We start from the raw sequence: 26288 nt of genomic DNA on the forward strand, positions 1-26288 counted from the left end.
GAAGGAATGAATTGGCTTTAATTGCCATCCATCTGCAGGTATCTAAAACAGGAGTCACACCTCTGGGTCTAGTGTCCTTAATATTTTGAGTAATATTTTGGCTGCATACCTTGCTTCAGAGGAGCTAGGTAACAAGGCTCCTCTTAGTTTAAGACAAGAAATAGAAATAAGCCTCGTTTTATGTCCTGTCATTGGTAATTCTGAGACTGCACAGCCTGTCTCTCCAGAAGGTTGGGATTTTTTAAGCAAATACACTATTTTGTGATTTTGACAGGAGAGCACTTTCTGAGCATTAAAGAAGCAAGGGAAAAGAGCTCTCATTTTAAGATGCCAGAGTTAAACTGAGATCATCTAGGGAGAAGCTCTGCAGCCAAAATGCTTAACAATATTTTCCAGCTTGTAACAACCTATAAAAAAACACATGTGCAGCAATAAAACAGAACAGGCAGCCATGCAAGGAACATAAAGAGAGACAGACGGACAGTTGTCCAACTTTCAGAAAGCCCTGGAACATAAAATTTTGAGTGTTCCCTGGCATAGCTTATCAGGCTGTCCTCCCATTGGAAGTCACGCCCCCCAGAGGCATCTGCAGGAGTGCCCTCACCATGGGTTCCACCCAGAATGCCTCATCTGATGAAAAATGGACAGCTGCTTCCACAGTAGTTGGTGAAACTGAAAAGGTTGTAAGGTCCCTCAGATGTCCATCATCTTCAAGGAACTCCCTGAAGCATCATGGGAAAGAAACTCCTGGTGGAGCTGTGAACTATCTAAGGGTTAAGTTGGCCTCACTGTCTACCACAGCAGGAGGGGCATGCACTCTGGAGTCCTGAGAGCTGGCTTTGGAACTCAACTCCAATGTTAACTGGCTGTGTAAGTTCTTTACTTTCACCAAGCCTCACGGTCTTTATCAGTAAAATGGGATTTTTGCTCATGGCCTGATGGCAAAGTCACAAGGCCGCTACAAAAATTAAGAATGACATACATTAAATGCTGTCTGGTTGATCCAGGAGGAACTCAATGCATTCTCGTTTTCCTTACTACACATGCTAACTCAGTCTTTTATCATGTTCCCCACATTCTAAGCTTATAGAGACTCCACAGTTTTAAAGTCGTCAGAATGCAGAGGCAAGGACATGCACACAGAGAAGATGGTTTCAAGTTCACTTAACTCCAACAAATAATTTATTTTTAACTTAAGGTAGAAGATTCTAGAAATTTAACTTTAAGTGACGAAATCTTTCCCTGTGAATTGTATGGGGTCCTACCAACAGCCAAGTACTCCATGCTGTGAAAGAACAGGGACCAACTGGAGCACAAAACCAAGGAAAGATGAGTTGTCTACCCACTGGAGGCATGGGGACCAAGAGAAGGTCTAAGTGATACAGAATCATCACCTGTGGAGTTGGAAAGATCTTGGAGAGGATCTGGTTTCAACCCTTCTGAGTACAAGTTTTGCTTCTAATTTATCCCCTACTTCATCCCCAAAAGATTTAAATAATTAATATAAAATACTATCCTATAAATAAAAATATTTCATAGTTGGTAAAAACAAATTCAGAAAGGTGACATAACTGTAACCTGGAGGTAGAGTCAAGGATATCTTTATAAGTGCAAAAGGGGACATTGTACTACAGACAGAGAGAAGTTAGTCTACAGAGTTCATCAGGCTATAGGTTCTGGTCTAGAAGACTAGAAGTGAAGAGGTCAAGAATAAGGAGCAGGTGTAACATCAGGAGCTACTCTGGAAATTGTTCTCACTTGCTTTGAGGTAGGAAGGTTTTGAGTCTTCACAATTATGTGGTGCTGACAGAACCTCATTACAGGGGCAGGAGAATTTATTCGTTCTGGCTGAGCTGCAGAATACAGATGTGTATAGATTGTGGAAAAAAACACCAGCAAATCTCATAGTTCAATAACATGAATCTCTTTATGGAGTCATTGCCCAACACGTCTGTTGCCTTTTTAGTCTATAATTGCCACCTCTTCCACCCAAGTATGTGTGTCATTATTGAGGATTTATGACATTTGGCTACTTCTCGAACTAATTTCAGAACATCAATAAAACTCTAAGTTTACTTTTAGCCAAGAGAAAGTCTGTGGGTAACTTTTAAGGCTTCACCCTTCTTCTAGGATCTAAGAAACAGGCTTTAATAAAGACAATTCCCTCTTTGAGGGCCAACTAACGGACGTCTTAACAGTGGCTTCCTTTAATGAATTTCATCTGAGCAGCTTTCATGTGCTTTGACTGTAGCGAGAAATAATAAAACAAAATATTAGGGAATGAAGTCAGCCAGCTTTGAGGTTCCCAGCCTGAACTTTCTGTACCTCCTCATTTGTCTGCCCCTTCCCCCACCATCTTTCAAATGTAGTTATTTGGCAAGGCCTTAAAACAAAACAAAACAAAAAACCCAAAACTTGTCTTCAGTTATTTTACACACACACTAACTTCAACCCCTCTCCTTCCAAAGGTTGAATCCTAGGTAATTGCCAATATCTGACCAATTCTGACCTACAAAAATGGCTATGGCATTATGGTTCAACTTAGTAGTAAGAACATGTTGTGCATCATTGGTAACTGAAACAAAAAAAAAATAGTTGCCTTGTATTTCGGAGTGAATGGAAGCAGGGCATGGTGGGCTTGGCTGTGATCCCAGTGACTCGGGAGGCTGAGACAGGGATCACAAATTTGAGGTCAACTTTAGAAACTTGGTGAGGCTCTAAGTTGCTTAGAGAGAATCTGTCCCAAAATAAAATAATAGAAAGGGCTGGGATATAGCTCAGGGCAAAGGACCCCTGGCTAAAATCCCAGTATCAAATTAATTAATTAATTAAAAAAATAATGAATAGAAAATGGAACCTCAGATATGATATATCCTGGCTCATGCAGGGTATAGGCTGAGCCACTGAGACTCAGACTGGAAGAAGGAATTACAACTCACATCACCAGTTGCAGAGCCTGGGTTAGATTTGGGATGATTTGACTATGTCAATGATTATATGTCCATAGCAGGGCTCAGCAAACTGTGTCTTTAAAGGAGAGCAGTAAATATTTTAGGATATGTGGGCTTGAAAGTCTTGCTGTAGCTTAGGAGCAGCTGTACCCAATATGTAATCAAAGCAGCATGGCCACATTCCAATAAAACTTTATTTACAAAATCAGAGGGTGAGTTGGATTTGGCCTACAGGCTGTAGTTCATCAGGCAAAGCTCTATAGAATTCTTAGACCAAAGATAACTGCAGGCAGATGAGTGAGGAGTTTGTATACCGAAAGCCTGTTCAAGGGTTCAGGAATAAAGATCAGCAGAAAGATTTCAACAATCCCTCCGTTGCTGGGCTCTGCATTTTCCTTAAGATCAGTACCTGACATAGCCCAAAGTCATTTGATCACCTTGGGGCCACAGGCTACCTAAGTGTTTCTAATCTTCTGGATTGGATCACCCAGGAAGGGAATTATACTCATGCCTTTACTCCTTGATTTCATTTACAAGAAATGCTTCTGACATGGGAAAAGGAGCATGTTAGACTATTCCTTCTATCTGGATGGCTGAGCTATGGAATGAGATATGCAGGCTCTTGGGTGACTTGTCACAGCTTTAACAATCCTGGAGATCCCTTGTGTTATCTGAGAAGTAACTCCATTATATCACTTACATACTGGTGGAACATACATGGTTTAAATTGGCACTTGGATCAGCAAGGTATTTTAGGTGCACAAACTCTTGCCAATTCTCTGCAGCTGAGAAGCCATTTAAGTTACATCTACTTTTAATCTGAACTTCACAAGCATGGGAGAAGGTCATTATGCTACTTCAAAGACTTTATTGGTTCCATACTCAGACCAGAAATCCAAAACACAGAAGGGACAAATTATATTCAGGTCATTCCAAGAAAAAAAAAAAATGAGAATTTACCAAGCATGATAATACTAATGATGGCCATTGACAGGCCTGCCGTGAAAGTCTGTCCATCTGTCTGCCCCTCCCTACTATTTTTTAAGGAATTGCATCAATAGCTAAGGGATACTACTTAGGTGGAACAGGATTCCTCTGCCCTGTGAGCTAAGGATGTATTGGGAGGGAAATGTTAAGGCACGAGGAACACAGTACAACAAATTAAGGCAGAACTTCAGATGATGAACTTTTAAGTGACAAACCAATGTTTGGGGGAAATCCTTAAAAAGAAGCAGCATGTGAAATGTCATCAGCAAGAGTTACGCAGAGGTCCAGTAATGATGTGAACCAGGAATAACTCAGAACACACCGTGGACACAGCTTTGTTGAGTCACTATGCCTTTTCACCCCAAGTACCAAACCACACAAACTTCCTAAAATATGAAAGTGCTCACTGGCAACTATGGCTTGTCCACAAATAGGAAGGACTTTTTTTTTTTTTTTTTAAAGTTGCATAATGTGGCAAAGCCCATTGGTCTTGAAGAATTCTCTTACTTTATAGTACTTTATATACACAAATTGTGGTAAGAAACAGCTTAGCACAAAATCCAAAGCCAAGGGTGGAGAAAATGCTTAATGCAATCTGAACTGACAGCAAAGTTCTGTGGGGTGTGGAGAACTACTGCTGATACTACCCACAGACAGTGAAGAAGAAGAGACCTCATGACCAAAACAGATTTGAATTCTAGTGACAACAGTAGTGATTTTTATGGTGTCATCTCCTAATTCAAAGTTCACATTATGAATCACCATATTAGTTCACTCTATTAGTCACAGCTGCTGATCAATTTTTGCAATTGCATTGTATAAACAGAGCCAAATACCAAAGCAGCTTAGAATGTACCAAATTCAAAAATTCACCATTTATCTGGTCCAAAGCATCTTTCCTCACACAGTACTAAAGGTAGAATTCTAGACCAAGAGAAACAACACCAAAGTAAAAGCTTAGCCTGGATACCAACCACCCTGATTTCTGAGACCCATTAAGCCAATCAATCAAGAGTGTAAATGGAAGCAGTACTCACTTGCTGGCGAGGGGGTGCTGCACCCACTTGGCGGAGGGTGGCCGTGAAGACCATGGAGGGGAGGCAGGGAGAGTCCTCCGATGACAGGTGGGAAGAGCAGCGGGTAGGGGGTGGCGGGATAGTGAGCCATGTGTCCGTTCACTGCCGGGACGGGGCATGAGTGGCTACTGGTGGTCATGTTTCACAGAATAAAAGGTGCTCTGGGGCAGGAATACATCACGCCAGTCCCAGTGAGAGGGAGGTAAAACGCAGGGCAGGAGCTGAGACCCAGTTGTGCTTCAAGTCAAAGGCGAGATGGTTCAACCAATGACCTGGCTTCTCCCCACCATGATTTCTCCACCTCTCATTTTGCCATGTTGACAAGAAGGATGCCTTGTTTGCTCAGCTTCTCAGTTTAAGGCCGGGGCGACACAAGCACCTTCAAATCCCAGGACAGTTAATCCTGTAAGAAAAAAAAAAAAAAAAAAAAATATATATATATATATATATACATACACATAACAAAATATTCCCTCTATTGAGTTATTGTGCTAAAACCTCTCATCTTAACTCAGCTCTCTGAATTCCTTGTTGTTTCTCTGCACTGACTATTTTGCAGTCTTAATTTTATTAAATTCTCACATTCTAACGTAGGCTAAAACTTCTACGATTCTCTCATTTAAAAAGAACTGATCATCCTTCATTGGACAGCAAAATCCCCACTCCTCTCAAACCCTTTGGTACCACTCAACCTGCTAAATTTTTCTTCATGGCTTTTAAACAACTTGACACAATATATGTGGGAGTGTTTGTTTTGGTCTGTCTCCCCCATTAGCAGGCACTCAGAGTGGTTCTCTATTTTGTTAACAGTTATGCTTCAAGATCCTGTAAGAGCACCTGATAGAGGAGGGACACTTGGTAAATACTTGTCGAATGAATGAAATGTTTGTCCTGTTCTTTAGGGAAATTGATTGCTTGCTATTTTGATCCATGTGCCTCCAAGACTGTACATATTTTATATGAACAACTTTGGATTCTAAGGCAGCCATTTGGAACCATATACCCAACAAAATAAATGTAATTATAGGAGAAAAGTACAATATAACTTAATGAAAGGTGAGAGCCAGGCGCGGTGGCACACACCTATAATCCCATCAGCTCCGTACGCTGAGGCCGGAGGATCCTGAGTTCAAAGCTAGCCTCAGCAAAAGTGAGGCGCTAAACAACTCAGTGAGATACTGTCTCTAAATAAAATACAAAATAGGGCTGGGAATGTGGTTCAGTGGTCAAATGTCCCTGAGTTCAATCTCTGGCACCAAAACAAACAAACAAAGATGATAGACACAATTATTAATTATTAACATATATACATTTCTTGTAAGAACACCATCCATCCATTCATTCATTTCTACAACCATCATTCAGTCCTTTGTTGTCTGGCCAATCACCTATCCATCAATGAAAACTCAACTTACTATCATGTCCTAGGTACCAATGTAGTGGCCAGAGATAGATAATGTGGAAGAACACTGATGTGATTCCTGTCCACACTGAGTTTCTAGTTTTAACAACTCATGATTAAGGTCATATCCATAAGTCTAAACTGCCCGTGCTCCCCACAGGACTTTCCAGGGATGCTCACCACCTAGGATTCCTTGAGAATCAAAATGGAAAAAGCCTAAGATACATTGTAGGGTGGACTGGCTGTGGATTTCACATGCTAACCTTGCTTTCAACAACCAATATTCAGTAAGAGCTCTCCAACTCTGGATCCCACTGAATGGCAAGCTCTGGATAGACTCTGGTGGCACTGAATAAGAGCAATACCTCAAGGCCAGCAAAAAGCAGTTAAGAGTGTGATTCTAGGATCAGACAGCTTAGGTTCAAATCACGATTCTGCACCTTGAAAAACTGTCTTACCTCTTAAGGTGTCTGTCTGTTCTGCATGATGAGGTTAACTATAGAACTTACTTCAGAGGTTTACTGTGAGGATTAATGAGGTAAGACTACAGAAGTAGAGTACCTGGTACATAGTCAGCACTAGGTAAAAGTTTGTTATTAATATATAAGTTATCTCATTGGTGGTTGCTTCTGAGAAAGAGGCTGCTGGAATCCACAAGAGACTTTGGGACTAGGGCAGGAAGGAGACATCACAGTAGTCCCAGAAAAAGAATATTAGGTTTACGTCAGGGAAAGGAGAAAAGGCGGGATCTGGATCAAGTGAAAACAAGGAGTTATTACTGATTCCTCAGTTTGTGAAGTGAGCCAGTTTGACAAAGTGTTCTCATCAATAGGTACTTCCATTTGTTCTTTCCCGTGTGTCAGATACTTTACTTATAAGCTCCAAGTTCTAACCCTCAGAATGGTCTTACGAGGCAGCTCTTATCCTTATTTTCCAAATGAGTAAACAGTCTGTGAGAGGTTAAGTCATATCTCTGCAATGTCACAGAGTCGGTCTGTGACTGGGTCAGAATTTGAACCTGGGTCCGGATGCTTCACTATCTCTGTTCTTCTCCCCTTCTCGGGCTGTATTTATAGACATCAGGTGCCCGTGCCTGGCATGACCCCGGTTGTAACCTATAGAGGAAAAGCTCTGGAGCAGTTGAGAGGTCAGCTTCTGTCCTCCTCTGATAACATCAGCCCCAGAGCCTTGAATCCCCAGCCTATCGACATTCAGAAGAACACTGTCAACAGTGAGACTCCATGGTCTCAGGCTCCCCAGAGCTATGCTGAACCTCACAAAGCAGACCACATTCCCAGCTGGCTTACGTAACAGCTAACTCCAAAAGTGATGTTCCATCCAAAATACCAACAACCCTTTCAGACTTTCAAGACACAACTTATTTCTCAGATGGAAGGAAAGTTAATGGATTGTGCATCCATTTTATCTCAGAGGTAAATGCTTTTGGTGCTTTGTCTCCTAAAAAGCACACACCATTCAACATTTTAATACTTTTATTTTGTAGTTTGTTGCAAATTAATTAGAAAATAAACAATGCCATTTACTATTTGCTGCATTTCCACTCAATTTGATTTTTAAATCCCACACAAAGCCCAGCATTGTTATAAGTGGTCTTTTTTATCTCCATTTGACAAACTACCTCATTAACGGGTGGAACTGACAGTTCAGCAGACCCACCCCCGCAGGGCACAATTCTCGGATTTTTAAAGCTGTTTGTTTGTTTTTTACCAACTAGGGACTCTTTCTACCCTCAATAATCCTCAATTTCTCTTTGCTTTCAAAAGCTTCAGATTGTCAGCATCCTGCCTGCCAGGTTGAAAGGTCTGGTATCATGCCCGGGATCTTAAAAAAATAAAATTAAAACAACAACAACAACAACAACAAGCTACTTATACTGATAATAGGCAAAAGAAAGAAAAAAAAAAAATCAATGTGCTGGGAAAATCCTGTTATGTCCGTGGAAGATTGAGCAGGCCTCTGGGTCTGTGTTCACATATGTGACTGATTAAGGCTATTCCTGGAAGCAGAGAATTCCCTTTGTTTCAGGCTTTTAGAAACAAAGATGGTTACTGGTATTTGCAGGGCTTTTTTTTCTTCATGCTTGATTTGAGTCTGGGCTCATTTGGGGTTCTTTCCCTCGCCACCTGAGGCAAAGCAAACAGGAGGTGGGTGGAAGAGGGGAAGCAAGCGGGTGGGGTCAGGAGGTCCTGGATCTTTTGAGGTTTTTCAATATCAGTTTCCTTATCTGTAAAAGGGGCCACCTGAATAGGAGGATTTAAATCAAGTTTCTCAACTGCGGTGTCCAGAATTCAAGTGCTTTATAAGAACCTACTAACTTGAGGGGGGAAAAATTTTTAAATCATGTTTTAGATGAACAAAATAAAAAGGATTTTTAAATAACTCTGTGCATTGCTGACACTGTCATACAATAATCTACCTTTGAGGAACAAGACGTCAGACAGAAGGTAGCATGATAGGCCTACCCACTGACCTTGAGGATGATACAAGCACATGTAAGGCTCTTGGCAATCTTAACAGTCATGCTATACCTATGATATTTTATTAATAAAGCTATGTTTTCTTAATGTTTTTGTTACTTTAAAAAATCATTTTAGTGGCATTTAAAAGTCATTGTCATTCAGAAGTTTTTTGTATTACTTTAGCTCAAAATAATATGCATACTTCCAATCTTGTACTTCTCACCTTTTAAAATTCATTTTGTAGTCATATTACTTATATACAATTAAAAAAAAAAAAAAAAAAAAAAAAGTTCAGATAGTCCTGGAAGACCAGTGGTTCTCAAAGTGGGTCCTTAAGCTGGCAACATCAGTATCACCTAGAAATTTATCTTACAGCCAAAATTTCCAAGCCCCACTCAGTAAGAGACTGAGTGAATCAAACACTGGGGTGAGTCTTGCAATCTGTGTCCTAGCAATTCCTCTGGAGGATCCTGAGGCACCCACAACTGGAGAACCACTGCTGTAGGCAAGAAGTTGGCAAATTTCTTCTGAAAAGGGCCAGGAAGGAAATATTATAGATTGTGGGTCATACATTCTTTGTCACAATTGCTCAATTCCGCTGTTGTAGCAACCACTTATGGCACAAAAGAAGCCACAGACAATCTATAAATGAGTGGGCCTGGCTCTCCTCCAATAAAACATGGCTTACAAAAAACAGGCAGCCAACTGAATTTGACCATGGCCTGTGGCTTGCTGACCCCTGCTTTGGATCGACACAAAACAGCTCTCCAACTTCCCCCATCCTTAAGTCCCCTCCCTAGACGCCACCTACTACTTGAAGCTATTTTAGCTGGGCTTTTCCTTGTTGTTGTTAGCACTCGTATCTCAATTTCTGGATAATGTACTTAGAATCTTTTTTCATAATTTGTCAAATTTTCTATCTTTTGGTGTCTACTATAAATACGATCTAGCTCTTTACTCTGAACCACTGAGCCACATTCTCAGCCCTTTTTAAAATTTTTTATCTTTTGAGAAAAGGTCTCACTAAGTTGTTTAGGGTCTTGCTAAGTTGCTGAGGCTGGCTTTGAAATCATCAATCCTCCTGCCTCAGCCTCCTAAGTCACTAGGATTTCAGGCATGTGTCACTATGCCCAGCTCAGAAAAATTATTTTTCATGTTTCATTCTTCTCACTATATTGACTGATTTCATTCATGTTTTTTTGTTTCCCTTCATTGTTTTTCTGTTATTTTATTTCTTATCAGATAAACTTCTAATATGTCATATGCCAAATTCTTTAGTCTTATCCACTCATATTCAAAAAAGAAAGCTTATTACAAGCTACCTTCATAATCAGGCCTTGTCAAATGAGTTTCATGATAAAGTGATCAAATTGGGAAATTTCTTTGTGGAATTCCCCAAATGTCAGATTTATGAATTATTATTATGTGTGTGTGTGTGTGTGTGTGTGTGTGTGTGTGTATGCAGGGACCTTGATAACACTTTTGATAAATTTCTAAACATCTGCCTAGAGTGAGAATGAAGGAACAAATGCTATTGAAAGGGTCCGGGTGATTGAATGGACGAATGAGGCTGGGGTTGCTGATGGACTTATTATTAAATATTATTATTAAATTATGTTGACTTATTATTAAATTCTTCTTGCTATTTCAGTCTATTACCACCTCCCATTCTATGTTCATGCCTGGTGTCCAGGAACACTACTGGCTCAGTTTCTTCAGGGAGTAGACTTACCTTCTTTACCAGGGGTGGGTTATGGTAACTACCAGAACATAACAGGCAGATGAATAGATTTACTTGCTCCTTGTTCAGAACATCAGCACATGTTCCTATCTCTGTCATCACTTCCACTTTTCAAGATGTCTGATACCTTTACTCTCTGGGACTGGCCAAGAAGCTTGTACATTTTTACTTCTCCTTTTCATTTCTTTCTTTAGACACTTAGTGATGACTTTCTGTACCTTGTTAATTTATTCACCGCTGCATACCTACTTTCCATCTTCAAAGTTGTTACCATCTCTTGTATGTGATTAGTATCCTTTGTGTTGTTATCTTTGATGATTTATACTTCTTACCTCTGCCTTTCCATTATTTTAGTAAGTGAGAATGGGATAAATGCTTGTCTTTAATTCATCAGATTTCACTAGAAGTTTATAAAATGGGGAAAAAAAAGTGATCTCTGGCAAATAAGTTTGAGAAATCTAGAGTGGTTTGTTCTTTATCCTTTCAGATTTAAATTCCTCCTGTAAAAGAGGAGCTAAAGAATAATGTAACTATGAGGAAAGGATTCACTCAAGACTGTAGTTGTGTTAAGATGTGGTCAGTGATGACTGAATTGCTAATCCCACGTGGCAAGAGGAAGACAGTCATGGCCCCACTCTGAAACTGAATAAAAGTAATATTTCTCTGCCATCATGTCCATGCGGGGGCTGTGTCCAATGCCTTAGGTAATTAAATAATAAAGGTGAGATGTGACCTGCCTTATCCACGCACCTGCAAGCATATTGGAAAATTAGGAAAGCCATTTAAAATCATAACTTGACATGTGCTTTTTTGAAGATTCCGACTTGGAACAAGGACTTCATCCTTAGAGCCTGCGTAAGACACAGGAGCCAAAAACTCAAATATGGTGAGAAGTATTAGTTCTATCCTGAGCTCACTTCAAGTGTAATCCAAGCCACCGACAGGATTTCTAAAGAAGGTGCATTCATTTCTTCCTACTGAAATTCAGTGGCAACAGGATTGATGTGACTAACACCAAAAAACAGGAAGTGAAAAAGATAAATTTTTAAACATCTTGTGATGTAGTACACAAATGTTTCTTTGTGTCTTTGACTGCTTTAGAGCTTGGTTTGTGGTGATCTTTGCTTCAACACATATTCCATGAATATTCCCTCTTCTTCCAATGTACTTTAGCTCAGACCTATTTATTTAAGGCACTGGTTTCAGGTAATGCCACTTAAAATATTTCAAATGTATTCGGTTAAATACCTGTTTTCAGCAAAAATACCAAGCTCAGCACAAATCCTGTCAGTTGCTTTTGCTGCTGTTTCTGATAGAAAAGAAATATGACTGTAAAGAAGTCAGGTTCGCCTGCCTGGTGGGTTTGCATTCTTTCTTCTATTCAATATCATCATCACAAATATTGCCAAAAAAAATATGTTTAACCTAAACCAAAGAGAAGCCACAAAGGAAGAATTAAAATTTGGTCAAACTGATGCATCTCTTACCTTTTTAAAAACTGAATTTAGGAATGAAGGAGATAGGAGAAGGTGGTCTAAAGGGGACAATGCATTTAAAGGAATCTCTTAGACGACCAAGTGAGCACAGAATGAGATCTGAATACCTTTCTCTACAGCAGGAGAGGTCATCTGACATATTAAATATTCCTTTTTAAAAATAATATACAGAATGTCCCTGTATTCCCTTTTTAGGTCATTTTTTATTAGATTCCATCTGTTAAAGAATCACAAAGTGAAAATAGAACTTTCAGAAAAATAGTCAGAAATACATATACATTAGAATGTATAACAGTCTAAGATTTTAGTTCTATAAATTGTGGAAGCAGTGATATAAATATGGGTGTTTAGGAAATCAACACTTAACTCAAAGTTATTACACATGCTAGCATTGTATACATATCCTAAAGAGACAGGTTTTACCTAAAATCTTTCACATAACATAAAATACAGGGTATATAATGGACTAAATTTCTGCTAGTACCTTTATTGATTTTGAGAAAAGATGGTCGCAGGCAATTCTCATACAATGGTCTTCATACTTTGTATCATGGACTTCTGTCAAACCAAGTGGAATGACCAGAGAAGAGATTCACTCTGAAGGGCAAGTCAGCCATCTCCAGACTGGTGAGTGGACTGTGCAATAGTCTAGAAGTTTTCCCACTGAAGCCTCTACCCTGCATAGTGACCCACTCATCCATTCGTCTTTCTGGTTAATGGTTGTGAATGTCCAACACACCCAAAAAGACAGACAAGACTGGCATAGAAATGGAGAGATAAAAAAAGAAGTTGAAAGGGACCAGGAGGCTAGAAAACCAGGTGTGAACAGGAGACACCAGACAGGACAGAGAACCTATGTATTTGTAGATAGAAATCAAACAAGTCAGTAGCTACAAATATGCTTCTAAGGTTAACTTTAGGGTCAAGAAAAGCACTGCAGGTTTCTTGAGGTCTGAGTTTTCAACATTCAAACTGTTGTGTATTTTTTCTTTCATCCTTAACAACAAATTCCAAAATTGTATCTCTAATCTTTGCTAATCCAGTACTTAACTCTACAACTTTTGGTAGGACAAGACAACCAGTCTTCAGTCAACTGTGGCTATAGACCAGTGATCGACTGTCAACTTGCTTGTGACAGTTAAGATTTATACAATGCTATCAAGTGGGACTTGTAAGTGTCCACTTATGAATGACACTGTGCCGGAAAACAGCTAAAGAAAGGTTCCTGGCCCCTTGCAATTTATAATTTTACCATGGAGAGTATACAGACAAACATAGCAGACCTTGCTAGAGTCAATCAACTCAGTATAGGTACATATCCATTTTCACTTAAAAAATCAACTTATGGCACCTTTGTTTATTCAGTTTAGAAAAGGAAAATTCAGAAAATAGAAGTCATGATCGGGCCCCCACAGTAGTGAATTTAAATAACAAGTATTTAGTATTGTTTACATAGTATAGCATGTTTATATTATGGGGGAACTTCTCTATCCTAGAAAGTAAGATCTAACTCTAAATACATTTTTTAACAAACATAGATACTTGCATTCACAAAGTCAAGACAACAGAACAGCCAAAATTTTCAAGGTACATTTGGGTTGGTCAAATAAATGATATGGGCACAGATGGTTTCCAGATTAATAAGGAAAACTATCAGAACTACTGCAGAATCTCTGGGCACTGAAGACACAGGTCGCACATGGCCACTCCAGATCTACTCCAGCTCTGGCACTCAGGCTGGCCTCGTCCCCTACATTTGAACATCAGATTGTTCTTGCTGTTCAGTGTCCTGTGGATGAGCAATGCTTGGACCCATTCTCATTAGGATTCCTGTCCCCTGACCCACTTCCCCTCCCGCCTCCCCTGCACATTCTTGCTAAGGTCAAAATACCCAACTCAGCTCTTGCCAAATGCCCTCTCCTCAGTGGCTGGACCTCATCCCTGTGCTCCCGAGACCTATCTGTATATTTCTGTCAATCTGGAACTATCACCACACAGCCCTGACCTACTACCTCAGTCTATACTCTTTGTAACTTGGTTCGTACTCCTTGGTCCACTCTGGGCCACCTTGGAGAGGGATCATGCCCATTTTAGAGACCATGTGTCACACTGTTAGCTATCTTGAGAACAAGCCCTATGGCCAGACAAGTTACCTTGGCTCAGGTCTTTTGTTGTACTATGTTCTTTACATTCTCCATTACCTTTACCTCCTGCGGTCAAAAGAAACATCATAGCTGTATTTAGTACAATACAGCTCTCTAATTGGTTCCAGAAAATGAATTCAAATATATGCCTGTGACTTTGATCTCCCCAACCTCTCGTGGCTTTGCAGGGCTTGAGGGTGAGGTAGGGAGAATAGAGCCCTAGGCTCACTACATTCCTCCATTAGCAGACTGTTCCCAACATGGGTCATGCAAACATTATTAATTTCTGCTTAACATGGCATAAGAAAAGGCTGGGAAGCCCTACATTAGAACTATGATGTTACACAGGAAAAGCACAATCAAACCAAAAAATTGATTTTTTTAGGTGTGGAAGAAATGGTTACTTTCTGTATTTTCTTTAAACCAGATTTGATCAGACTCTAAATCCTTACACTGGCAAATGTCAGGGATTTCATTCTATTGTTATTAGGATCTTCTCCCCCTTTCAGGGTTATGCAAAAAGCCAGGGTTTCACACAGTGCAAGCCACTGTGGTGGCTTATAAGAAAAAAAAGACAATAGCAATAGTTGGAGGCATGCGTGGACATTGGAACACTTCAGCATTGCTGGTGACCAAGTACAATGTTGCAGCCAGTTTGGAAAACAGTTTGACAGTTCCCCAAAGTGTTAAAGATAAGATATCACATGGCGCAGCAATTCCATTCCCAGGTTTTTTTACTCCAGGAAATATTTTAGAAACCCATATAAAATCTTGGACACAAGTGTTCATAGCAACATTATTTATGATATCCAAAAAGTAGAAACAACCAAATATCCATCACTTGCTCAATAGACAAAATGTGGTTTATTCCTACAATAGAACATTATTTGACCCTAAAGAAGGAATGAAGTAGTGATACAAGCTGCAACATGAACTTGAAAAACATTGTGCTATGGGAAAGGAACCAGATATAAAAGGCCACATAGTGCATGATTCCATCGGTGTGAATCATCCCACACAGGCAAATCTCCTCACAGATAGTACACCGTGGTTCGCAGGGACTGGGGGCAGGAACGAATGGAGAGTGATTGCTAATGGGTAAAAGGTTTCATTTTGGGGTTATGAAAATATTCTGTAGTTAGACAGTGATGACAAAGGCACAATTCTGTGAATATACTAAAAAGCCACTGAATTGTATTTATTAAAACGGTGTCAGGTGAGTTACATCCTAATACTTAAAAAACAGAAATAGATACGTACACACATTCACCCACCAAGCAACCAACCAAACTCTGGGGTTGGGCCTAGGTTCTGCTAATATGTGCCCAAGGACAGAAGACAGACGGCCCTGTGTCTGGCTGCCTCGGTCTCCAGACACAGGGTCCAGCCTCCCGCTGAACGCCATGCAGTCATTTCTCTTGGACGGGCTCCCACATCCACGGGCTTTGTCAGATTAGGCTCGGGTCTTTATCACTTACAGGCCTCATGGATTTCTATCCTCTACTCCAGGAAAACTTCCTTTCCTTCCTTCTTCACTTCTTATGCATTCTCTTAAATTCTTATGTTTAGGATTTTTAATGTCTTTTTATAATTTTTTTTTTCCTGGAAGGCATTTTGTTATCAACCTGCATCTGTTACTTAAAATATACTCCACATTAAAAAAAAAAAAAAAAAAAAAAAAAAAGAATGGAGTGACCAAGATACTCATACAAGATACTCATACACAGAAAACTGGCTCTGCAAAGAGATATGCATTAAAATACATATTATGGAAAGTGGGAAGAGAATGATGTCAGTTCTGCATTTTTGAGCCACTGGAGGCTCTGAAGAAAGGCTGGCAATGCAGGAAGGGTGTTGATTTACTGTCCTATGCTTATAGAAGAGGATGTGAACTTAGGTCTATGTGGGACAGAAGCAGCTGTGGCAGATTGAATAATGGCTCCCCAAAGCGTCTATGTCCTAACTGCTAGACCCTGGTAATGTTACCTCATCTGGTAAAATGGAGTTTGAGATATGATTAGTTATGCATTTTGAAATGAAGTTTCTATACTGAATTATCCAAGTAGCCCAGTGTAATCACAGGGGTCCTTATAAGGAGACGCAAAGATAGATTGGACTAAAGAAAAGAAAATGGTGCGAGGGAAACGGAATTGGGGAGAAGTGCTCTGAAGGTGGAAGAAGGGTCACAAACCCAAGGACTACAGGCCACCATTAGAAAATGAAAAGGTTAAGTAAACATTCTCCACAGAACCTTCACAGAAGGACCAAATCCTGGAGACACCTGAACTGTAGCCCAGTAAAAAGAATTTTGGATTTATGGTTTCCAGAGTTGTCAAGATGAGAATATATTTGTGTGATTCTAAGTCTGTGGTAATTTGTTATTGCAGCAATAAGAAACTAATACATTGGTCCCCTCAGAACCTTAAAGGACCCAGTCAAAAGATGAGCCACAAACAATGACAAATCATGCATCCTAGAGCTAGTAGTCAATTTCTTCCAGATTTTTTTTTCTTTGCATAAGGAAAAAGTCAATGATGTGGTTGATATTGGTCTGTGAGGAAAATCTTGAAGATGTTCACCACTGGCAACTAAAATTGCTACAATGCTGAAAGAGAGGAAGCCAAATTATATCATTTGTACATGGATATGAACTCTAGAAGCCAGGACTCAAGTAATGCCAAGAGGAAAGGCAAGAGAGTCGTAGCTTTGTTGGGAATGCACAACTGTTCTTGAACAAATAGTTAACAATACTTGACTATTCTACTTTTCTCCCATGCCATGTGGAAATTATGCAAGGTCACTTATATAATCTGTGGTGTGAGAGCATCTCTCTGGAAATTGCCAGAATCAAGACATAAAATGCCAATGTGTAATCTGAAATGTACACAATGGGGACAGTTAAAAGAAAAAACAAGAGGGTTTGTATATCTATGTGAATTTGTAGAGTCTGAAACAAAAACAGCAAATTTGGTGGTGGTATTCTTATTTTTTGGTACTAGGGATTGAACCCACAGGCGCTTAACCACTGAGCCATACCTCCAGCCCTTTTTATATTTTATTTTGAGATAGGATCTTGCTAAACTGCTTAGGGCCTTGCTAAATTGCTGAGCTTGGCTTTGAACTTGCAATTCTCCTCCCTTGGTTTCATGAGCTGCTGGGATTACAGGTGTGCCCCATCATACCTGGCTATTTTATTTTTTTACTTTTTGTACTTTATTTCCCTTCCTATCTTAATTGCCCTACCTATGGTCTCAAGAGATTTAGTGATAGGAGAAAAAGAGTGATGATCTCCCTGCAAAAAAAAAAGAGAAAAGTGTGTTTGAATTATCTGCTCTTAACTCCTTAGGGGGAGCAGGCTGGATAAAGCCAAGAAGAAAAAGGAAAGGTTGAACTTTATTCATACACTGAAGTTTGATCTCCCATGTTTAGGAAAGACTTATTTTCTTTGTAGGCCAACCCAATGCTTTCCTCTCCCTAAGGTGAATTGTTGTATGGCCTCCATCTCCTCATAGGATCCCCCCGCCCACAACCTCCACCTTGCTCCAACCTTTCTCTTTTTCAGAAAGACCTCTAATTTAACGATTGACAAGGAGAATAAATCTGGAACTTCTTTGCTTACCTCCACGTGCAAAGTGGATCAAATGTAAAACCAATGTAAGAAATCTAGCAGAAGGCACTTCTAGATGCTCCTTTCCTTCTAGGTTACCATCCTAAGAGACTCAGTCCTCTATTCAGATCATGCCACTATTTCTCAAGATATTTTTAGGATGTTTTTGTAAGGGGACTGGGTAGGGGGGAATACCACTGGAGGCAATACGGCAGAGATGCTGCTATAGTCTCACCAATGCCATCTCCCTTTCCTTTCCGGGCATACACCTGAACTGTATTTCCTAACTTTTCCTGCAACTGGGTGTGGGACCTAAGACAGAGCTGTGGTTGGTGGGAGGTGGTGACTGTGATCAGTGCCACTCACCCCCACAGGTGATTCTCAGTGAATCCTTCAGGCGGTTTTCCTTCCTTCACTGGTGGGACACAGAAGGTCCAGGACAGAACTCAAGGACCTCGACATGAAAGCAGTCTGGTCCTTGACTGGCTGTGTGGAGCAAAACCTTCCTACTGACTGGCATTGAACTGTGACCTCAGTGAGAAATAAACCTGTACTATGTGAAAGCCACTGAACTTGGGAGGTTTGTTAGAGTGAAAATACCAACACCGCTGATGATATCAAAAAAATCATGACTTTAAATTTGCACTTCAAGGTTTGATTCCCAAATCTTCCCCACTATTGATTAAACTTTTTTTCTGAAAAAAAAAAAAAAAAAAAAAAAAAAATTTTGTAAGGCAAATCTATCTCAAGGATGAAGAACTGCCACCTTGCCAAATAAACAAAGACTTGCTACAAAGGCAATTAAAAAGAAGAGTAGTTCCAAAAAGAGTTTGATCATTAGTGACACCACTGAAGCAGTTCCACAGCTTCTCCAAGAATTGTCGTCTTTTGAGACCCACAGCATTCCCTTTCGAATTCATAGGAAAGTGAAATTAGTGAAGGCCTGGACACATCTAGACATAGCTTTCCGAAATAACCAACTGCTTTAGTTGTTTTTCAGGAAAAGCCTCCAGAATTAATTCAAGGACAGTTTGAAATGAGCATTTCAAGAATGGACATGGATAGAATAAGCCAGCTTTTCTGATCAATGACCTTTTCATGTCATGAGCTCGAAATCTTCTGCACAGATCATGGTAACTGCCCCCACTCTCACTACCCGCCCCCCCCCAAAAATAAAAATAAAAATGTCACTGTGAAGAGGCATGATGCTGTATGCCTGCTTCTAAGAACTGGAAAATTCCCACATCTGGTCATTCATCAATATACTTCTCCCCTCCCATAAATTCCCTGATACCAGCTAACTTGGGAGTCAGATTTGAGTCTTTTCCCCCACAGATCCTGGCCTCCTGTACTTGCAATGACAAGTTCTTTCTTTTTGTAAATACTAATGGCCACGTGCCTGGGGCAGTGAGACCTTGCTCAGTATCAAGCGTTTCTAAGGAATTGTTACAGTAAGAGCTCAAACCATGGAGTTACTGTATCTTTCAATGATCACCATTTAAATAATCATTCTACTAATCATTCTAATAATGGGAGCATGGTTTGTTTTCTGTATGGTATAAGGCAGTGACATGATCTCCCAACTATGGCAGCCCCATCCCCAAGATAAAGACAGGAGAGGGATGTTTATAAGGACATACAGCAATATGATCTTGAGACTTTGGCTGGTTGCGCATGGGCAGTAGTTTCTCGATTGTTTATATGTTTGAGCAGGAAATTGTGTTGAAAGCATTTACCTGCAATTGTGCAAATATGAAATTAGGGATAAAATGCTATTTACTAACTGTTACATTTTCTTTTTTTCAAAGTCAAGATATTTAGAAAAGTTTCTACCTTTTGGAAAAGTTATTAATTCAGAAATGTGTCAAATTACAGACATTGTTGATCGACAGTAGTCTGCTTCATCGGTTTTGGTGTGTTTAGTTAAAATTCATAGGCACATTGGTTTGCAAGTTCACACCTTGCAAATACAGGTAAGTCTTATTCTAGGAACTGAGGCACACCAGGAAAGCAACTCTCAGAGGCAAAGGGTGAAGTCTCAATTTCATTGAATCTCAGTTTCCTGATTTAAAAAATGAGAACAACAGTACTCGGCTTACACGCTTAGGATGAAGATCAAATGAGTTAATGTATGTACTTGCAGCTGTGTCTTGAATCTAGGAAGCACCAGTCATTCTTAATATAGTGGATTCCATGAAAACGCCTGATAGTTTAAACATATTTGATTCAACCAGTTCATATTCATGTGTACCTGGAAATAGAACAAAGCACTTTCCCCCCATATTTATTTTTTTAAAAATACTCTAGTGTTTCCTATATTTCCATCTTTCTGTTTATATCAGGTTATATTTACATACATATATGCATACGCACATAGATTCTTTTCGATAGTCCAATTTCTTGACTTAAAGATCAATTTAGGACATTTCTTAAGAAAATGACAAATGTATGAAAATGATCCTTATTTCCCCTGAGGTTTTACAAATGTTTACTGCGATCTCCAGTCAGACTTGGCTCCAGCATTCCAGCTGTCCAGCTAGCCAGATCTTCAATGGAAGGCCTGCCACATTCTTAACTATTGTGTCACTGCAGCAATCTGCAAGAGACAGCCTCTTTTAGCCCTGTTCTAGTTAACACTTGGCCTGTTTGTCTATTGCTCAAACTGCATTTCCAGGAGGAAAAAAATTTACCCTCAAAATTCCCCTGGGCCAAAACAGAGCCTTGGGCATCTTATGCTAAGAAGAACTCAAAAGATACTGGCTGAGGCATTTTTCAAATCTATTGGAGGGTGGGGAGCATCTCCATTTAGAGTCTGCATTCTTTTTTTTTTTTTTTTTTTTAACTATTTATTTCTGTCTCTATGAACAAGCACTTTAAAAATTAAGATAAAAAATTAAGCAAAAACTTCAAATGCTGCTTTTATTTATATTTTTCCAATTGGTACAAGAATCTGTGTGATTAGAGTCACTTAAAACTAAGAAAATTAATAGCCAGAAAGCTCTCACTGGTGATGTGAATGAATGGCCACATTTGCATGACATTTTACTGCATCCACTCAAACAGATGGGATTCCAGGGCTAACTGGCCTCTGTTGAGATGAATGAGATTCCACAACTATTAGCACATTGGCATAGAAATGGGCCAGATTCGGTTGCAGGGGTATTCTTACAGAAACAAAGAAGATCACAAAGCTATCCTGCCCCCAGTGTCTATCAATGCAGACCCATTCGTTATCGAATCCCATTCATTCCTGTTACGGCTACATTCAATATCAGATGACACTCTGCAGGCACCTCGTGGAAATCCTGAGGATTTGATCATCTATTAACTACTATTGATGCTGATGTGGCTGATTTGGCTACAGAAGACCAAACAGCACTCTCACAACTGGTGATACAAGTCAAAAAAGTCTCAGGCAGAAATCAAACAGGCAGAGAAAGAAAAGAAAGTGGACTCACCCATAAGCAAATGGACTAAGGCCTCCTGTGTTGGCAAAGGTCACCCAGACATTGAAATTCAATGAAGGGGGTTTTAAGTTAAGGAAAACAGGCAAGCACCAGGGAACCTATCATGTAAAAAGGCTGGGGACCAATGCCCCCTTTCCTATAGAAAGGCACCAGCATGGGGTATGCTCTGCAGATGGGCTGGGGTAGCAGACAGGCTACAGAGCACATCTGGCACACAGGTGTATGGCCTGGTATTCCTAAACCAGTCATCAACAGTCATGTGCAAAGAGTCCTATTGCTGTTTTGGGTGGAAAGCAAAAGGAATTATAGCTTAGAGTTCATAATGCTTTAAAAAAAAAAAAAAAAAAGTACGTAGATCCTAGCCAAAACATTCTTCCTCCAGCATTGTATTTTCAATCCACCTACTCAATTAACTAGCTCCTCAGTGGATCAAATGATATTAGTGAGTTAGAGTAATATTGCCACTGGAGCAGCCATTTAATTCTGGCAACTCTAAAGCAAATTATTTCATAAATGGAGAGTTTATTCAATTCAGTTCAGTTCCAATTCAATTCTGAGCCCCTTCTATGACCAAAGCCACTGAGGTGGACCCGTGGGGAAACAGAGCAAGGGAGAAACAAACCTTGCACACAACCTAACAAGGGAAGGGTAACCTCTTCACAAATACTAGCAATGCAAATAAAGCATGTACTCAGTGGGTGGGTGGGGGGCATAGTCAAAGAAGGGAGGGATCTCATTCCCCTGTAGGAAGGCAGGAAAGGCTTGATGGAACAGAGAGCATGGAAGATGAATATGGAAAGAAACCAAAGGAGGAGTGGAGCAGATACAAGGTAGACAGAGTGGTAGATCGTCCATTTTGGGTGGAATCTATCCAAGAAGAGAATAGAGTGAGGTAAATCTAAACTAAAAAATAGCAAAGAGAATAAATAATGGGGGACAGATATGAGAATATTGTAAATTTAACAAGTGACAGAATGAACTGGACAAGTGTCCTGAATGTTTTCAAGGTGTTATGTCTTACACCGGATATTGGGATACAAAAATGAAAGACATGCTCAAACCATCCATTTCCTCCCAGGTAGCTCACAACCTCATGGGAGGAAAATAACTCTGCGGGGTTGCTCCCGGCTCTGTTGGAGGCAGATGCCCATTGTGAAAACAGAGGGTGAGCATCTGAGCCAAGAAAGGGCTGGTGGGTGACAAGTGAACTGGGGCAGGGTCTTCTACAAAGAACGTGGAAAATGCACAGCATCAGGCCGAGAGTAGTAAGAGGTGAGGCTGGAAGGGAAGGAGCTAGATGGACGGACCCTGCACACATCGTCACAAAGACTGGAATGCCGTCCTGTGCGTGCCCATGGTGAGAAATGAGTGGGTTTGAAGCAGGGAAGTGACATTATAAGATGTGCACATTACATCTGTGCCATTTTGGCAGCTGTGTGAATAATTTGCTGGCAAAGCCCAGAGGCTGACAACCAGATAGGAGATGGACAACTGGACAGCGGTTCCCCTGAGGGCCTGAAACTTTGGTTTATGGCCATGATGAATTCAAAGGATATTAATGGAAGTGGAATGGATAGATTGGACACAGGGGGTTAAACAGAGTGAAGAATCAATGCCGACTCTGGGATTCTGGTTTTAGAAACTAAGCAAGTAACCTTCATCACCAGGGATCAACAGAGAAAGATGAATGTAGTTTTGAATGAGTTGATCTGAAATGCCTGCGGAGCATAGAAGCAGAAATGTTCATTAGCAAAAGTTGATGCTAAAACCAGGCAGAATTCTTATAGGAAAAGGAAAAAACAAAACAAACCAAACCAACAGGGTATCTCTAATGGCATACCCCCACCATAACTAGCTCCTTAAAAAAATCAGTGTTATCACAGAGAATAAGTGAGAATGAACAGGATACAAGTGAAAAGCACACAAGGGTAAAGTTCAAATACCAAACACTTTAATGCCTGGTGAATTCTCTGCACTCTTTCAGGTACCTCTATGGTGACAATGGTGTTGACATTTACTGAACCCTAAACAGGGTCTGATCTCTAATTTGCCTGTATCTTTTATTTAAAAAGCACTCAATAAGTGGTTGTTAAATACAAGACAATGCACAATATTGGGAAAGGTGAGGAATATCCACATGGACAAGCTCTTGTTCCTAATAGCAGGACTTCGCCCACTGTAGCTGACAAATGATCATAACACACAATAAAATCTGGTTGGAGATGAGGAATGAGCCAAATGCTCACTTTAGAGCCATGTGAGTAAGAGACAAGGTCAGAGTAAATGGGTGTCATTGAGCTGGTTCGTATTTAAATTTTGACATGTTTTCATTATGGAGGCTTTTTCATTAATTGTGACTTAAAATTTCACATCAAAATATTATTTTCAGCTGGAAACAGTGATGTATGCCTGTAATTCCAGCAACTTGGGAGGCTGAGGCGGGAGGATTCCAAGTCCAAAGCCAGCCTTAACAACTTAGTAAGGTCCTAAGCAAATTAGTGAGACCCTGTCACTAAATAAAAAAAATTAAAATGGGGATGTGGTTCAGTGGTTAAGTGACCCTGGTTCAGACCCCAGTACAAAAAATAATAATAATAATTTAAAAAATAATATTTTCATTGCTGAGTATACTGGCACCCCTTTATATTTTGTTTCTGAGGTGAGTGCCTTACTTGCATTATCCCAGTCCTGGTTCAGAAAAGATTCTCCATGATTTAGATGAGGCACTCAAAATTATAACTTTCCCCTAAATTATTCTAATTTCAGAATTACTCTATGATCCTTAGGTGAGAATAGCTGCCCCTTCAAACTAATTCAAACAAGGACTAATTATATGATCTGAACATTCTTTTGGAAAAATCATCTATGATGAATTATAAGGAAGAAGATGATACAATTCTGATATCATTGATTAGCTCAGATTTTACATTTTGCTTCTTCTAGGAGTAATTTTTAAATCAACATACATACATGTTTTGACTTCCTTTAAGACTATTATTTCCCTCCATCCTCCAACAGGTCTATGCATTTCAGAACCCTATAAAAAAATTTTGAGCAAAGAAAATTAAAGTGTGCTGCCTACGATCCTGAGGATCAGAATTCATATAGCACATGTACTGCTGCATCCCCAGGTTTGGGCCTGGACCATTGGGTACTTCATAGACATTTACCTGAATGTTGAGAAATTGGAGATTCTTAACTACAGTAACTTTATAAAAAGAAAAATCAGAGGTTATCATGTTGTTTATTTGTTACTTTTTTATAGTAGTCTTTTACCCACACATATTCAAGGTCCAACATTCCAACCCTAATGTCCACTGCACATCAGCCTAGTGGTCTTTGGTCAAAGCAGCTGTACAAATGGACTGGGGTCTTTATTACTCAATGGGTACTTTATTATTCAATGAAAATAAATTATCTCTGCATGTTCTTGGTAAGAATGAAAATTTGAGCCATGTTTGGCAGACATATGGTATGTTAGTGATATTTTGATCACCAAGAGTCTATGGGAATTACTTATTAAGATTCTGGGAATGATGAGCATCAAAGAAAACGTGTCTGGGTGCCTGTGTCCCTGTGTGTGTATATAACTGCTACACTCTTATTTTCCAGCGAAGGACCAGAGTTCAGGACCTTTATCCACTGAAAACATATACAGCCACATTCACCAGTCTTGACTCTGCTACTCAGTTGGTGTGGATTACAAATGCTGGGAAAGGGATAGAGCATTCCATGAAAGTAATAAATGGCACTTATCAATAGATGCAAAATTCCTCTGTGCTTTTCCCTTGAAGAATCTCACTCCTCCTCTCCCTTTAAACACTTTGTCATGGTCCCACCCAAAATAATGTGCAGAGAAAGCTGTTTAGCACTGTAGTCCACATACTTTTAGAAGCTTTGGATTTTCTTGGGCATTATTGTCTGGCAGAGGCCCCACATGACTCTTTAGTTTATGATTTCTGATGAGCACATAAGTCAAAGCATTATGCTCTAAGTAGTATTTTAAATAATTTTTTTTTTTTTTTGTACCAGGGATTGAATTCAGGGGCACGTGACCACTGAGCCACATCCCCAACCCTATTTTGTATTTTATTTAGAGACAGGGTCTAAGTTGCTTAGTCCCTCTTTTTTGCCGAGGCTGGCTTTGAACTTGCAATCCTCCTGCCTCAGCCTCTGGAGATGCTGGGATTACAGGCTTGTGCCAGCTGCCAACAGTCACATGTTTGGTCTCTAAAGTATAGAGACTGTAAAGTCTTTGAAAATATCTAGTGATTTTAATGTATCAGGCCTTGGTATATCTTGCTCTGTGTGTGTGTGTGTGTGTGTGTGTGTTTATAAATACACACAACATAACAGATAATATTGTATACACACAGATACTATACATACACATATAGGGTTTTATGGAATAGAAGATTTATTTCCTTCCTTAGTTAAAGTTTTTATCTAATAAATTACACTTTTCTTTTCACTTTAAGTTCAATATAAATAAAAGAAAGAAAGACAATGGTCATTACCCCTTAGTTGTTTTATCTTTACAATAAAACAAAACTTCCTTGGACCTGACCAGAACCGAAAAGTATCGATTACTCATCTACTTTATAACATAACAGTTTCTACCAACATCAAAACAAGTTAACCACGCGTTCTCTGGGAAAGGCTAAAATCTTCAACTAACTCTCCCTAAAAAGACAAGTGAGTTGAGAGCACAGCAATTTGAAATCAAAAAAAAAAAAAAAAAAAAAAAAAAAGCCCCAACTTTCCCAACGCACAGACACACACACATCTAGAGAGTATTTAAACTATTTCACTTTATAAACTTCAACAGGGATATGATTTCTGGTGTTCTGGCTTATAGAATCACTTGGGAATGAATAATTCATAGGCATTTTACCAAGCCCCAGTGTAAATCAGTCAAATATAGCAACATGATATTC

At 39.7% G+C, this 26288-nt stretch overlaps 1 protein-coding gene across 3 annotated transcripts in view; it reads right to left on the reverse strand.

Moving 5' to 3' along the window:
- Positions 1 to 26288, reverse strand: part of RARB (retinoic acid receptor beta) — a 716333-nt gene that overhangs the window by 372798 nt on the left and 317247 nt on the right. For all 3 annotated transcript variants that reach the window (XM_079114293.1, XM_079114292.1, XM_079114294.1), the window contains one exon: positions 4976 to 5417. In XM_079114293.1, coding sequence (XP_078970419.1) covers positions 4976 to 5153 — 178 coding nt within the window. In that variant the 5' untranslated portion in view covers positions 5154 to 5417. The remainder of the gene's footprint in view (positions 1 to 4975; positions 5418 to 26288) is intronic.

The sequence above is a fragment of the Sciurus vulgaris genome (assembly GCF_902686455.1).
Source record: "Sciurus vulgaris genome assembly, chromosome: 16".
Lineage (NCBI taxonomy): Eukaryota > Metazoa > Chordata > Mammalia > Rodentia > Sciuridae > Sciurus > Sciurus vulgaris.